Raw genomic sequence first — 13,362 nt, forward strand, 5'->3', positions numbered from 1 at the left:
AATGGCGTCTCTTTGTGTGTGTGTGTGTGTGTGTGTGTGTGTGTGTGAGAGAGAGAGAGAGAGAGAGATGTAGCATGGGAATCAGTTTGTAAACCCAACCGGGAAGGAGGTTGATGTAGTTCGTCCTCTCAAACGACTTGAAATAACAAATGCAAGGGGGGAGAGGTTTCAGTCCCATGAAAATGGACCTCACATGGTATGTCAATAGGTGATGTTTTATTTCAAAAGCTGTATTTAAATACAAGTCAAGCCACTAAGGCTAGAATGGGGCCTGACATTGTTTACAAGTCACTTAAGTTAAAAAGTGAGGTCTACTTGTAGTTGGTTGCAAAGTTTTAAAAGGGGAGGAAGTCACAAATTTGAGGGACTAAAAAATGTCTATTTTCTAGGAGCTTTTGGACATGTCCAAAAGAGGAACAGAAGTCGTAGGATTTGGAGAGAAAGATAAGTCCTTTTCTTATGTTTAGGGTTTAGTCAAAGTGTCATATATATCAATGTAACACCTCTTTTGAGTGGACGAATTGCTTTTGGGAGAAAAATAATAGGACTGGTTATTTAGCTTCTATTTTCTGCTTATTTCTTTCTCGTGTGCAGAAATTTCAGACTTGAAAATTGAAGATTTGAGGTTCAATCGATAGAGCTCCGCGTGTCCCGGTTCTTCAAGAGAGACATACAGGTGTAACTATCCATGTCTAGGGCTTTCAATGTCATTATTGTGACTGATTTTGGTTACATCAAGGATAGTAAAATCCAGAAAAAATTATTTCTACAATTTTTTTATTAAAACTGGTTTAATCTTCAAGAAGAATATTTAATCATACAGAGGGCTGAAACTGTGTTATCTTGGTATTTGTTTGGATCCAAAATTCAGCACACATATATTGTTGATTGAAAACTGGGAGAAGATTGTTCAGGACTGATAAATTTCAGATCTTGTGATCAAATTGGAGAGCACTCACATCTAAAATTTTGGTATCAGAGCATAGGAATTGCTAATGATAGATTTATTCTACATTAGAGGTCTAAGGGTAAGGAGATGAACTGAGTTCTTCGAAGGAAATGGCTTTGGAGGCCTGGGGAGGAGGAATTGAGCTTATGGAGAGCAGTCATCTCAAGGAAATATGGCATCGAAAGAAATGACTGCAATTCACGAAGGCTAGGGATAGGTCAAGGGTCTGCAATTTGCAGTCATGCTGATTGCATAACAGATACTTTCCTTAAATGGGAGAGCAGTCATCTGAAGGAAATATGGCATCGAAAGAAATAACTGCAGTTCACGAAGGCTAGGGATAGGTCAAGGGTCTGCAATTTGCAGTCATGTCGATTGCATAACAGATACTTTCCTTAAATGGGTCAGATATTGGGTAATGGAGAACAATAAGGAGTGACAGGGAGCCTAAACCCTACCAGGGAAGAGGAAGAAAGGGCCAATTATGACTTCTAAAAATACTTTCCTTAAATGGTTCAGATAATGAGTAGGGGATAACAAAAGGGTTAGTGATAAGGAGCTTAGAACCTACCAGAGAAGAGGATAAAAGGGTCAATTATGACTTCAAAATTTCCAATGGCAATTCTGTAAATTCACAGAATTGCCATATCAACAAACCAGACGGATATTTTGGGCTGAATGACAAATGGGACGTCTAAACAAGGCTAGGCGACTTTAATTGGGGAGGAGGAGAGCATCCTATGTATGCAATTTTAGAAAGTAATTACATTTTAGAAGTTTTGTTTTTTTCTAGAAATGTTTATATTAGAAGGAATGATGTTTCGAAGTTAAGTTGGTTGCTTTAGAAGGGTTTCTCTTTTACAAAGTTTTATGATTTAGGAAGTCTAGTTGTTAAGGGTGTTTCCATTTTAATAGAGTTTCTATGATTGTAGTAGGAAGAAAAATAGCAACTACTAGGTATTTCATGTCTTTAATTAGAAGGGGACAACCAAGGGACAAAGGGATCTTTATATATATAAAACAAATTATTTATTTCCCTTTGTTATCTCATATCAGTGAGTTTTGAAGGATAAATGGTGTAGCAGCACACCTCTCAAGTCTGTTTTTCTATTGATATTCAGACTTACTACTGATAAAGAGGCTTTGTTAAGTTCTCAGCTAAAACAATCAGATGAAGAGGTAAGTTGAAAAGTTGGTCTCCGACTTTTAGAAGAGACTTCCTGGACTGGGAAATAAATTCAGTTGCTTCCTTGATGGTATGTTGAGCAACTTTTTTGTGAGACAGCACAGCAAATATCATATGATAAGGAATCAAACACCAAATGATGAGTTTTACCTTTAAATATATGTATTTAGCTCTTACGGGAATGCAAGCAGAAGGTTCTAAGATGGTGAATCTGCGGTCCATTCAGGCCCCACCAAGAGATTGCATTTTGTTGGACAGCAGGGCAAGATAAAATTCTCACCATCGATCACCTAGTCAACAGAAATTAGAGGTTACAGAATATATGCAGCGTGTGCTATAATGCTGAAGAAACAATAAACCACCTCCTCATCCATTGCCCATTTGCGGCAGAGTTTTCGGCCCACATGTGTTTCATGTTTGGATGCCATTGGATGAGACTGAAATCAATCGATTCCTTCGTTCCAGCTTGGAAAGTTCAGACATGGTCAATGAGGGGAAGGTGGTTGTGGAGTCTCTGTCTTGCACCTTGTTTACAAACCATTTGGAAGGAAAGGAATGAAAGGATTTTCAGAAGAACACCTAGTGTAGAGGAGCCCAAGAGAGGGCGATAGGCAGATCAGTGGAATGGGAAAGTAGAAATATTGCAGCAAATCTATTGCTCCCAAGTTCAAGGTAATCCCTAAGTGGAGGCCTCCTCCAATGTGGATCATCAAGATGAATTTTGACAGATAAATTTGGGGAAACCTGAAGAGAAGCCGGCATTGGAGGTATCATTATTAGACACTAAAAATGGGGAGGTGAGACTCACCTTTGCTGGCCTGGTGGGAGAAAGAAATTCTACAGAGGCGGAAGCTATCGGTCTTGGGCAAGGACTGTGACCCCTTATCCCTTTCCTAAGTGAAAAACTTACATAGAAGGTGATTCATTGAACGTTATTAGGTTGAGCAAAGTAGGGATGGGCTTCTCTTGGAAGTTTGTGTTTGAGGAGTTATTAGACAAGTTAAAAGTGTTCACTTCTTCTACGTTCAAAGAGAAGTCAATACAGAAGTGGCAGGTTGGCAAATAAAGGGTGACCTCTAGGGATCATTTGACAGAATTTTAAATGTTGCTGCTGGCTTCAAAAGGTTTATGTCCTGCTGGTTTTTGTAAATGTGTAGTCGCTTGATGTCATTGTGTTTTGGACTGATCTTCGGGCCCTTCTGTTTTTTCTGATTTTCTGAATATTTTTTTATGAATCAATATTATGTGATGCTATTCAAAAAAAAAGGAAATGATATTTGTGCTCCCTTGTGTTGATAATGGCACTTCTCACTTTATTAAACACTTTTTGACTGGCAGATGATAATTTTTTGGGAATATTAAAAGCCTTCAGCATCTCATTAGAGAAGTGTAAATGGTCTATAAATAGAGGGTAGAGAGCCATTATTAGAAAACGGGAGTGTGGTCAATTCCCTTAATTCAACTCAACTCAACTCAACAAAGCCTTTGTCCCAAACTAGTTGGGGTTGGCTCAATGAATCCTTCAAAAAAAAATCATGAAGAAGGAATCTACCCGGCTCCAATCTTGGCTCTGGTTGGGTTCTTCTACGTGGATCATTTTCTTCCATTCTATCCTATCCAAGGTCATGTTTTTTGTTATGTTTCTAGCTATCAAGTCCTTCTTCACTGTTTCTACCCAAGTTGTTTTCGGCCTACCCCTCCCTCTTTTCACTCCGTCAATTTGGCACGAGTCGCCTCTTCTCACCGGAGCATCCAAAGGCCTATGTTGGATATGTCCAAACCATCTTAAGCAGTGCTCTCTCATCTTCTCCTCAATTGATGCCACCCCCACCTTTTTACGTAAGTCTTCATTTTTAATTCTATCTAATCTTGTGTGGCCGCACATCCATCTAAGCATTCGCATCTCCGCTACAATCATCTTATGCACATGCTGCTTCTTGGTGGCCCAACATTCTAAGCTGTCAGCATGGCTGGCCTCACAACTGTCTTATAAAACTTTCCCTTCAACTTGGTAGGGATTTTACGGTCGCACAGAACTCCTGAAGCAAGCTTCCACTTCAACCAACCTGCTCTTATTCTATGGTTAACATCATCTTCAATCTCTCCTTCCTTACGTAGAATTGAACCAAGATAGAGAAAGATATCCCTCTTAGGTACCTCCTGTCCAGTCATATATACTACATCCCCGTCCCGCCTCCTTACATTACTAAAGTTGCACTCCTCAGTCTAAAACCTTTGGATTCCAAAGTAGTTCTCCATAACGCTAACAAAGCATTTACTCTTGCTTTGGTTTCGTCGATTAATACTAGTCATCTGCAAATAACATACACTGCGGCACCTCATCCTGGATACCCTCCGTAAGCTGATCCATAACTAGCGTAAAAAGATAAGGGCTTAGAGCTGATCCTTGGTGCAGTCCTATTGTAATTGAAAACTCACTAGACATGCCATTCGTGGTTCTAACACTAGTTACTGCTCCATCGTACATATCCTTAATCACAACAACATATTTAGTAGGCACTTTTTTCCTTTCAAGGACCCACCACATAACACTCCTGGGAACCCTATCACACGCTTTCTCCAAATCAATGAAAACCATATGAAGGTCCTTTTTATTTTCTCTAAATCTCCATTAACCGCCTAATCAAGAAGATAGCTTCCATAGTCGATCGTCCGGGCATGAAGCCAAACTGATTCTCTGACACCTTAGTCTCTTTTCTTAGTCAATTCCCTTAATTGAAACTTATAATACATCAATAGTCTGGAATAAGGAAAAGGCACATACGACATATTGAAATAATAGTTTTATAATTTAATCTATGTGTTCATGTAAAAGCCTTTACAACCTTGGCATTTACAGTCTAATAAGGAGGAAAAATTAACTTTATTTCACGCAAAGAAGGAAGTAGGGTTTCTTACCCATATGCACATTGGAAAAAGAGTTTTAAGTATTCCAACCACTCATGCCAAGCCAACTATAGTATTTTGGATGTTAAAATTTTCCCTTGTACCCATTATTATCAGGACAACATATAATAACGGTTGAATAACATGTAAGGGTAGTTTAGGCATTACATGTAGTGTATGGGGCACTGTAGTGTTTGTACAGTGTTGCCTTATTTAGGGCCTATATATACATCATATACATGTGGAGCTCCCTAGTGGAGACTCTTCATCTCTCCGTTCCTCTTCTTCTTCCTCTCTTCTAACCCTAGCTCCACTTCTAACATGGTATTAGAGCTTTAGATGTAATCCTCAAAAAGGAAAGAAGAAAGAAGAAGAGTCTATCCATGTCTCTTCTCTCTCATTCCCATCTCTATCTCGTTGTTTTCCTTGAAACCCTCTCTCTATCTCGACGTATCTCCCTCTTTAATCATTGTGTTGTTGTCTCTCGCGCAAACCCTACACCATCGTCTATTTTCTATGTTGTTCTCTGTCCGTGCGATTACTCCACACGCTTTTCTAATCCCATGCTTTTCTCCCTAATCTCACGCTTTTCTAATCGCAGTCCTTTTTTTCTCTCTCATCTCTTGCAATTACTCTTCTTCTTGTATTTCACTTCCCACCTTGCTATTAACATGTTGCGATTAACTCAGAACTTCTCCCCATGCGATTAACTCTCCCCCTTGTGATTCCGTTATGCCTCTGCGATTAAATCCCCCCCTTGCGATTATATGTTATTGCGATTAAACAATCGCATGGAACACAAGAAAGCGTTTGATTGTCTTCATATTACTCTCTGTGTTCTTACGTTTATATAATCATCCAGCAATTACTCTCACCACCAGACGCCATAACCTCTCTCTCTCTTTCTTATGTTCCATGGCCTTTGTGCTACTCCTCACGGCGCATATCAAGTGTTTGATCAAATGTCTAAGAGAGGTGTTGAGCCTTGATTGTCTTCTTGTCGTTACAAGTTGAAGGCATTCAGCCTTCAACTTGAGGGGGAGTGTTGTCATGTATGTCTTGGTGTTGTCATCATTGTTGTCTTTCCTTGAAGGGGAGTGTTGCCTTGTTTTCTTATCTTGTTATCTCCGGGCTCATGTAGTCTCGCCCGAGGGAAAGTATTGTTGGTGATTCTGTTGTTCGTCCTTCTTCATATTGTCTTCTCTTTGATGTACTTCACCATTCTTCAATTGTTTGGTTTCTTCTTCTTCGCATTGTTAGTTGGCTCTTGGCATTATCAGTTCTTCTTCGCATTGTTCTCTCCAAGCGACGATGTCCCCGTTGACCTTGCCTCACCAGACGATGGTGTCCCCATCGTTGGTCGGTGTTCTCCTCAAGCGGCGATGTTCATGATGTTGAACTTGTCTCTAGATGATGGTTTCCCCATTGTTGGTTGGTTCTCTTCAAGCGACGGTTTTCCTGTCGACCTTATCTCCAGACAATGGTTTCTCCATCGTTGGTTGGTTATCTTCTTGTTCCTCATATGACGATGTTCATGCCGTCGACCTTGTCTCCAGACGATGGTTTCACAATCGTTGGTTGGTTCTCTCCAAGTGACAATTTCCCTGTTGATCTTGTCTCTGATAGTTTCTCCATCGTTGGTTATCTTCTTTTATTGGTGTTGTGCTGCTTAGCTGGTGTTCCAGCCAGTGCTACTTCGCCATTGTTCGCACGCACCTTTGGCAGTGTGCCCATTTTTGCTCGATAGATCGTTACCATTTCCCTGCCAAGGAGTCTCTGTTCGATCCTTCGTGGTTTGCAGATTTATTCGTCGGGCTCTCATTCATGGAGAGGCCCTGTTTTAATCGCTCTCACAGTAGTGCTGCTTCAGGTTGAGTTGTTTCGTTTTGGTGGCCGTTGATCTCGAAAATTGTACTCTCATGGTGGTCGTTGTCTTGTTTGTTATGTTTTTCATTATGTATTCACCATACCAGCTTAAGGAGGAGTGTTATACCAAGCTGGATGTTTGTATGAGATTATTGTACCTTTTTGTCATTTTTAGTTGTTTGTTGTAGTTTCTTTGTAGCAAGCTGGAGTTCTATAGTATATACACTCCAGCTTAAGGGGGAGTGTTGAATAACATGTAAAGGTAGTTTAGGCATTACATGTAGTGTAGGGGGTACTGTAGTCTCTGTACATTGTTGCCCTTTTTAGGGCCTATATATACATCGTATACATGTGGAGCTCCCTAGTGGAGACTCTCCATCTCTCCATTCATCTTCTTCTTCCTCTCTTCTAACCCTACCTCCACTTGTAACAATAACAACAATAACGTAGCAACTACTTTGTCAGGATAATATCAATTTGTGCTAAAAATTAGTTGATCATATCAGCTGACCATTCGGTTCCAATAACATCAGCATGAATACAATTTCCTTGACTAGCAACTTAGCAAAGTAATTTACATCAGGAATCAACTAAAATTCATAGCAAATCATTGTAATTGTCAAGGACCATATGCATAAGTTCCACTTTCAGTTGTGAATGCCAAACACAAGCACACATTTGCACGTGTACGCACACATACAAAGCATAGTTTCCCCAAAAAGGAAGCATTGTATAGGTAAGTAACAAGTATTGAATCTATTGGTTAAACAAGTTTACAATAATAATTTTTTATCGAATGATGATCTACAACAATAAACAAAAATGTGAAAAAAAAAAAAAGTCACACTAAAGAAAAAATGTTCTCCCTTCAGAATTGACAAAATAAATAGCAAGTGTTAACGCATTTCCTGGGCTAGTAACAGATTACCTTCACTTCCTCATCATAGCCAACCAAAGAAAGGGCCAGTTCTGCATTCCCATTGCCAACCTGCAAACAGATAAATGATTTTTAGACAAAACGCATTGGGGAAGCCTTGAAGGGGCTGAGCTTCTAGTTCAATTGGACAGTGCATTGTGTCACAAGTTCGCCATCCGCCCTCCGATCCGCGATCCGGGGTTGCACGATCCCAAACGTGGTTCACTAGCGACCCGGGTCACAAAAAATGACGAACCGCGGCGACCCGCGCGAGAGAAAGAGAGAGATGCATATAAACTGAGAGAGAGATGGAGAGAGCTACAAATTTTATATATTTTGGGTTGAATTGGAGCTAGAGCTTTATTTTTGAAAAAAAATATGTAGGGCATACATGAGGTTTTTTTTATTAAATGGATGTAGTATGGACTATGGAAGGATGTTCATATATTCCAACGGGAGCTTTCTTTTTGAAAAAATGTATGACATACACGAGGTTTTTATATTTTGTGTATTAGATGTATGTGTACAATGGAATGACATTCTTGTAAAAATATATGAAATTATATATATATATATATGAGGAAATGGTTTGTGTGCAGCTGCACAGATAAGCTATCTGTGCATGGCTGCACAAACCATGGGGGGGCCACATTTTTTGGGGGATCCAAAGCATTCATTTAGAAGGCCCTTCCATGGGTAGGGCGTGTACGAAAAATCAGCCCTTTAGGATCATCCTAACCCTACCATTTGTGGAGGGAAAAATGGGCAAAAACAACGTCTGTCCATTTTCCCCTCCAACTTTGATTGGGTTAGGATGATCCTATAGGGCTGATTTTTGGTGCACACCCTATCCATGGAAGGGCCCTCCAAATGAATACTTTGGATCCCCCAAAAAATGTGGCCCCCACCATGGTTTGTGCAGCCATGCACAGATAGCTTCTCTGTGCAGCTACACACAAACCGTTTCCTTTATATATACCCTATCGTACCGCGTACCGGGCTACCATCGTACCCCGTACCCGTACCACGTACCGGAACGAACCGCGTTCCAGGTAACATTGGTCACAACCATGGTTTTAAATTTCGGTCGAAATCCAAAATTTCGGAAATTTCTCGAAATCTGAAATTTCGGATTTCCGAAACTTCTGAAATTCCTGCCTAAATTTCGAGAAATTGAATTTTTTTTTTTTAAATATAGTATTATTCCGAAATTTCGGAAATAATAAAATAATACTTTTTCTTTTTTGGTTTACCAAATTGGCCGAAACCGAAATTTATATCCATGGTCACAACTGTGAGGCCATGGGTTTAATAGCAGCTTACCTACCAATTAGAAAAAAAACTTCCATGGTAGAACAGAAAGTCAATGTTGAGTGCAAAACTAACCAATCTAACAGCAGCCTCTTGAACCCTTCCAGGAACTGTATGGGATTGAATTTTGTTCAGAGGAATAATTGTTACTCTTCTGCGAAGATCACCATTTTGGAGCAACTGTTTTCCCGTATTTTCTGTGTCTACAACAACATTAAATAGCTTGCCTCCAGCAGCAACCTGCATGATGAATTGAAGGTAGAATCACATTAATTTGATGTTAAATTACTTTGATGTTAAAATTTAACTTGTGAGGATGATGAGTAACAAATTCCAGCTTAAAAGCAGCAAAACATTATGCAAATTTAACCTCCAATGCAGTCATTGTGGAGCTATCCTTCACTTTAATGAGCTTTGCAACCACCCCCTTAACCTTAGACTTGTCGAAATTCTGCACAGGATCACGATATGTAAACTGAACGTTCGCCAACTGTCCTGAGAGAATTCGAATTTCATCCCTCAACTTCTGTACCAGCTCTAATTCAGCCGATCGATCCTGAGAAAGAGTTCACAAAATGTTTTAACCAGCAAACCCTAATCAACATGTAAAATACAACAAGCCAACTTTATCAAAATGCTGATAAAAGTTGACAGTATATGGTTTATTTTCCACTAAGGTTTTGAAGATACATGCAGGATGATTTATAAGATAAGAACACCACGTAATTAATGTGCCACATTTTTATTCCACTTGCTCAAATGAATAAAAAACATATGATAACATAAATATCAATGTGCTAAGTGCTAACCTTTTGCAAAGCTTCCATCTGTCCTTCTTTATAAGCAACAGACTCCAGTGCCACTTTAACATCCTCCACATCTTTCTTTTTCGCTCTCAGCTCATTCTCAAAGGCAACAGCCTCTCCGTGCTTTGAAACCAACTGTTCCTTGTTTTCCTTCAGCTCTCTCTCAAAGTGCTTTATTTTTGTTGTCAACTGTTTCAATTCTGTGTCAGCATTCCCAACAGCAGCTTTGCAATCACGTAATTGATCTGCAAGGCATTTCTCCTCATTCCCGCTGCTCTTTCCAGCTAGCACACCCTACGAGAGCAAGCACTACACCACTTCAATATGGATCTCCACAGTGCATATAAATGGAACTATCAACATATCTATTGTAATCATGATTTGAATTTCAGGCCGAAATTTCAGATTTCGGCCAGAGCCGACATCAAAAGTACATGAATCCAAAATTTCAACAAAATTTCGCCAAAATTTTATTTCCACCGAAATTGCTGAAATTTCAGTTGAAATTACCAAAATTTTGGTCAAAATTACCAAAAGTTTAGCCAAAAATTCCACCGAAATCTTGTAAAATACCAAAATTGTTTTCCGAAATTTTACATGATTTCGGTCAAAATCGAAAAATTTCGGTTTCAGTTGTGGCCGAAACCAACACCGAAAGTGACATTTAAAACCTTGATTGGAACAAAAACCCAACAAATGTCAATTTGTATACCTGATATTCTTTTTCATACTCTTCCAAACTCTTAGAAAGATCTTGTACTTTTTTTTTCAAATCAGCTGCTCCATCTTCAGCTTTCTTAACAGCATCGTCCTTCTCCCCTATGGATTTTTTTATGTCTTCGATACTTTTAACAATCTGCAAAAAAAATTATTAATTTAACACCCACAATGCCGTAAACTATATGCGTACAAATTACAGATCCTATCTAGACGAAAATCAATGCCACAAATAGATAAAAAAAAGGAAACACGATAAAATAACATCAATATAATAAAGTTACTGAACCATAGTTACCTTTTCAGCAGCATTCTTGTCAGCCTTTAGAGATTCCTCTTGATTACGTAGTACAGATGTTTCTTTCACAAGATCACAAGAAAGGGCATCGACCTTTTCCGACAAAGCTTTTATCTCCCCACCCAATTCTGCTTCTTTCTCAGCTGTCAAGGTCGTTATTTTTGTCTCCATTTCCTGTATTTCTACCCGTAGTCTCTCTGTACTATCATCAAGTTCAGCAATGTTGGCCTTTATTTGTCCCACTTCATTGACTGCACTATCTCTTATCTTCTCTGCCTGAACAAATTCATAGGCTATACAGAACCTTCTAAGCCGATCTAATTCTGTACTACCATTAGCCCACTTCATGTATTGGACCCTTTCTTTCCTAAGCTTCTCTAAGGCGGGAAGTATTTCCTGGTCGAGAAGTTTATCAATCTCTTCAACCTTGCTCTGCTTCTTCTCAAGCGTCTTTAAAGCTGCCTCCTTTTTTGTTTCATACATTCTAGTCCCTGCAGCCTCTTCAAGCATGGACAATATTTCAGGGGGCTTCATGTTCAAAACCTTCGTTATTCGCCCTTGCATTATGAGAAAATGCGGGTTGTTCACATTAAGCTGCACCGAATGGAAAAGAGTTTGAACTCGAGATGGCTGGGCCAGATGGCCATTGATGAGATACTTGTTCCTTCCACCAACCACAATCTACAAAGAGAATAAATGTTACTCAGCACTGTATAAATGCAATACTGCATTGATGAAGTATAATTGATTAAATAACGCCAACTCTAACATTTTAAGCTTTTGGAATAATTAGTTGTTTAACATGGTATCGGAGTCCATTTCAAAACCAAAAAAAAAACATAGTATCAAAGCTATTAGCTCACGGCAGGTCCTGGGTCAAAACCGAACAACTCCTTGATATTAAAATACACATGTGCGGTTAAACAAAAAAAACAATAAATACACATTTAAAATGGTCAAATCAAGGGTCATTTCAGTCCCCTTTTTATTTTCCAAACGGAATCCCATTTTCAAAGTGTTCTCCAAGGATTAAATAACACCAACTCTAACAGCTTAAGCTTCTAGAGTAATTGGTTATTTCACATGGTATAAGAGCTATTGTCTCACAGCAAGTCTTGGGTTCATAACCCAACAACTCCTTGATATTAAAAATCCAAGTGTACGGTCAACCCAAAAAAAAAGATGAGCCATGTGTGACGGGGAGTGATGAATTATAAATGATTAAAAAACACCAACTCTGTCAGCTTAAGCTTTTGGAGTAATCGATTGTTTAACATGATATCAGAGCTATTGCCTCACAGTAGGTCCTGGGTTCAGAACCGAACAACTCCTTAAACATTAAAAATCCATGTGTACGGTCAACCTAACAGAGAGAGAGGGAGAGAGATGAAGTATGAATGACTAAATAACACCAACTCTAACAGCTTAAGCTTTTGAAGTAATCAGTTATGTCACATGCATTAAAGCTATATCAAACAAAGACAAGAACTCGAAATACCTGTCGTGTTACTGTAATCTCTTGACAATCTTCAAACCCTATAGGGCTCCGACTCCGATCAGCATTATTAAACACAACTGATACCGTAGCCTTAGTTACTCCCGCTTGCCCTTGCTTGTAAACCAGCTCCTGAAGATTCGAAGCGCGAACCTGCTGCAGATTTGTAATCCCCAAAACAAAGCATATTGAATCGAGTATGTTCGATTTTCCCGATCCGTTTAACCCCGTAATCGCATTGAAGAACGGGTCGAATCCCGGAACCACAGTTCTCGTCGCATAGGATTTGAACCCCTCTAAACAGATCTCTTTGATATGCATTTTTTTCTTCCTTAATCTTTTGAAACCCTAGAATAGGAGAGAGAGAAAATCCAATTCTTTAGGATGCTGAAGAAGAAAATTGGGTTAAATGGGAAGGGGTTTCGGAGTTTGAAACCCTAGAAATTGATACGTAGAGAGAAGGAGATGGAAACCCTAGAAATGGGAGTTGCAGGTTTTGAGATTTAACTTTTGGGATATAGGTGTTTGAAAAAAAAAAGAGGAAATGGGGCGGGAAGTTTTTCGGTTTTGGTTTGGGAGATTATATTTTCACCCCTCTGCAGTACGCATTCGGGCCCCTGGTAACGTGAACAGTAGGCAACTTTAACGCTTATTGATGTCAAAATCACGTTATCAGGGGGGCGAATACGTACTACAGGGGGGTGAAAATTAGGGGTGTTTATTCGGTTTAACCGAACCGAATTACGCTAAAATGAGTAACCGAATTTAATTCGGTTAGGTTATTATTTTCAAAACCGAAACCATAACCAATATTTTATGTAACTGAACCGAACCGAACCGAAACAGAATTTTTAAATCGGTTCTATGGTTATTTCAGTTATAACCGAATGAATTGAGGAAGAAATAACAAA

General features: G+C 39.2%; 1 protein-coding gene across 2 annotated transcripts in view; it reads right to left on the reverse strand.

Moving 5' to 3' along the window:
- The window catches only part of LOC143857295 (structural maintenance of chromosomes protein 2-1-like), a 56,309-nt gene extending 43,318 nt beyond the window's left edge, over positions 1-12,991 (reverse strand). For both annotated transcript variants that reach the window (XM_077367716.1, XM_077367714.1), the window contains exons 1-7: positions 12,455-12,991; positions 10,957-11,637; positions 10,654-10,797; positions 9,945-10,235; positions 9,506-9,691; positions 9,211-9,375; positions 7,837-7,896 (exon numbers count right to left, since the gene is read on the reverse strand). In XM_077367716.1, coding sequence (XP_077223831.1) covers positions 7,837-7,896; positions 9,211-9,375; positions 9,506-9,691; positions 9,945-10,235; positions 10,654-10,797; positions 10,957-11,637; positions 12,455-12,772 — 1,845 coding nt within the window. In that variant the 5' untranslated portion in view covers positions 12,773-12,991. The remainder of the gene's footprint in view (positions 1-7,836; positions 7,897-9,210; positions 9,376-9,505; positions 9,692-9,944; positions 10,236-10,653; positions 10,798-10,956; positions 11,638-12,454) is intronic.
- Between the last annotated feature and the right edge of the window lie 371 nt (positions 12,992-13,362).

The sequence above is a fragment of the Tasmannia lanceolata genome, unplaced genomic scaffold (genome assembly GCF_043159265.1).
Source record: "Tasmannia lanceolata isolate RefF3 unplaced genomic scaffold, GAP_Taslan_0.1 ptg000024l, whole genome shotgun sequence".
NCBI lineage: Eukaryota > Viridiplantae > Streptophyta > Magnoliopsida > Canellales > Winteraceae > Tasmannia > Tasmannia lanceolata.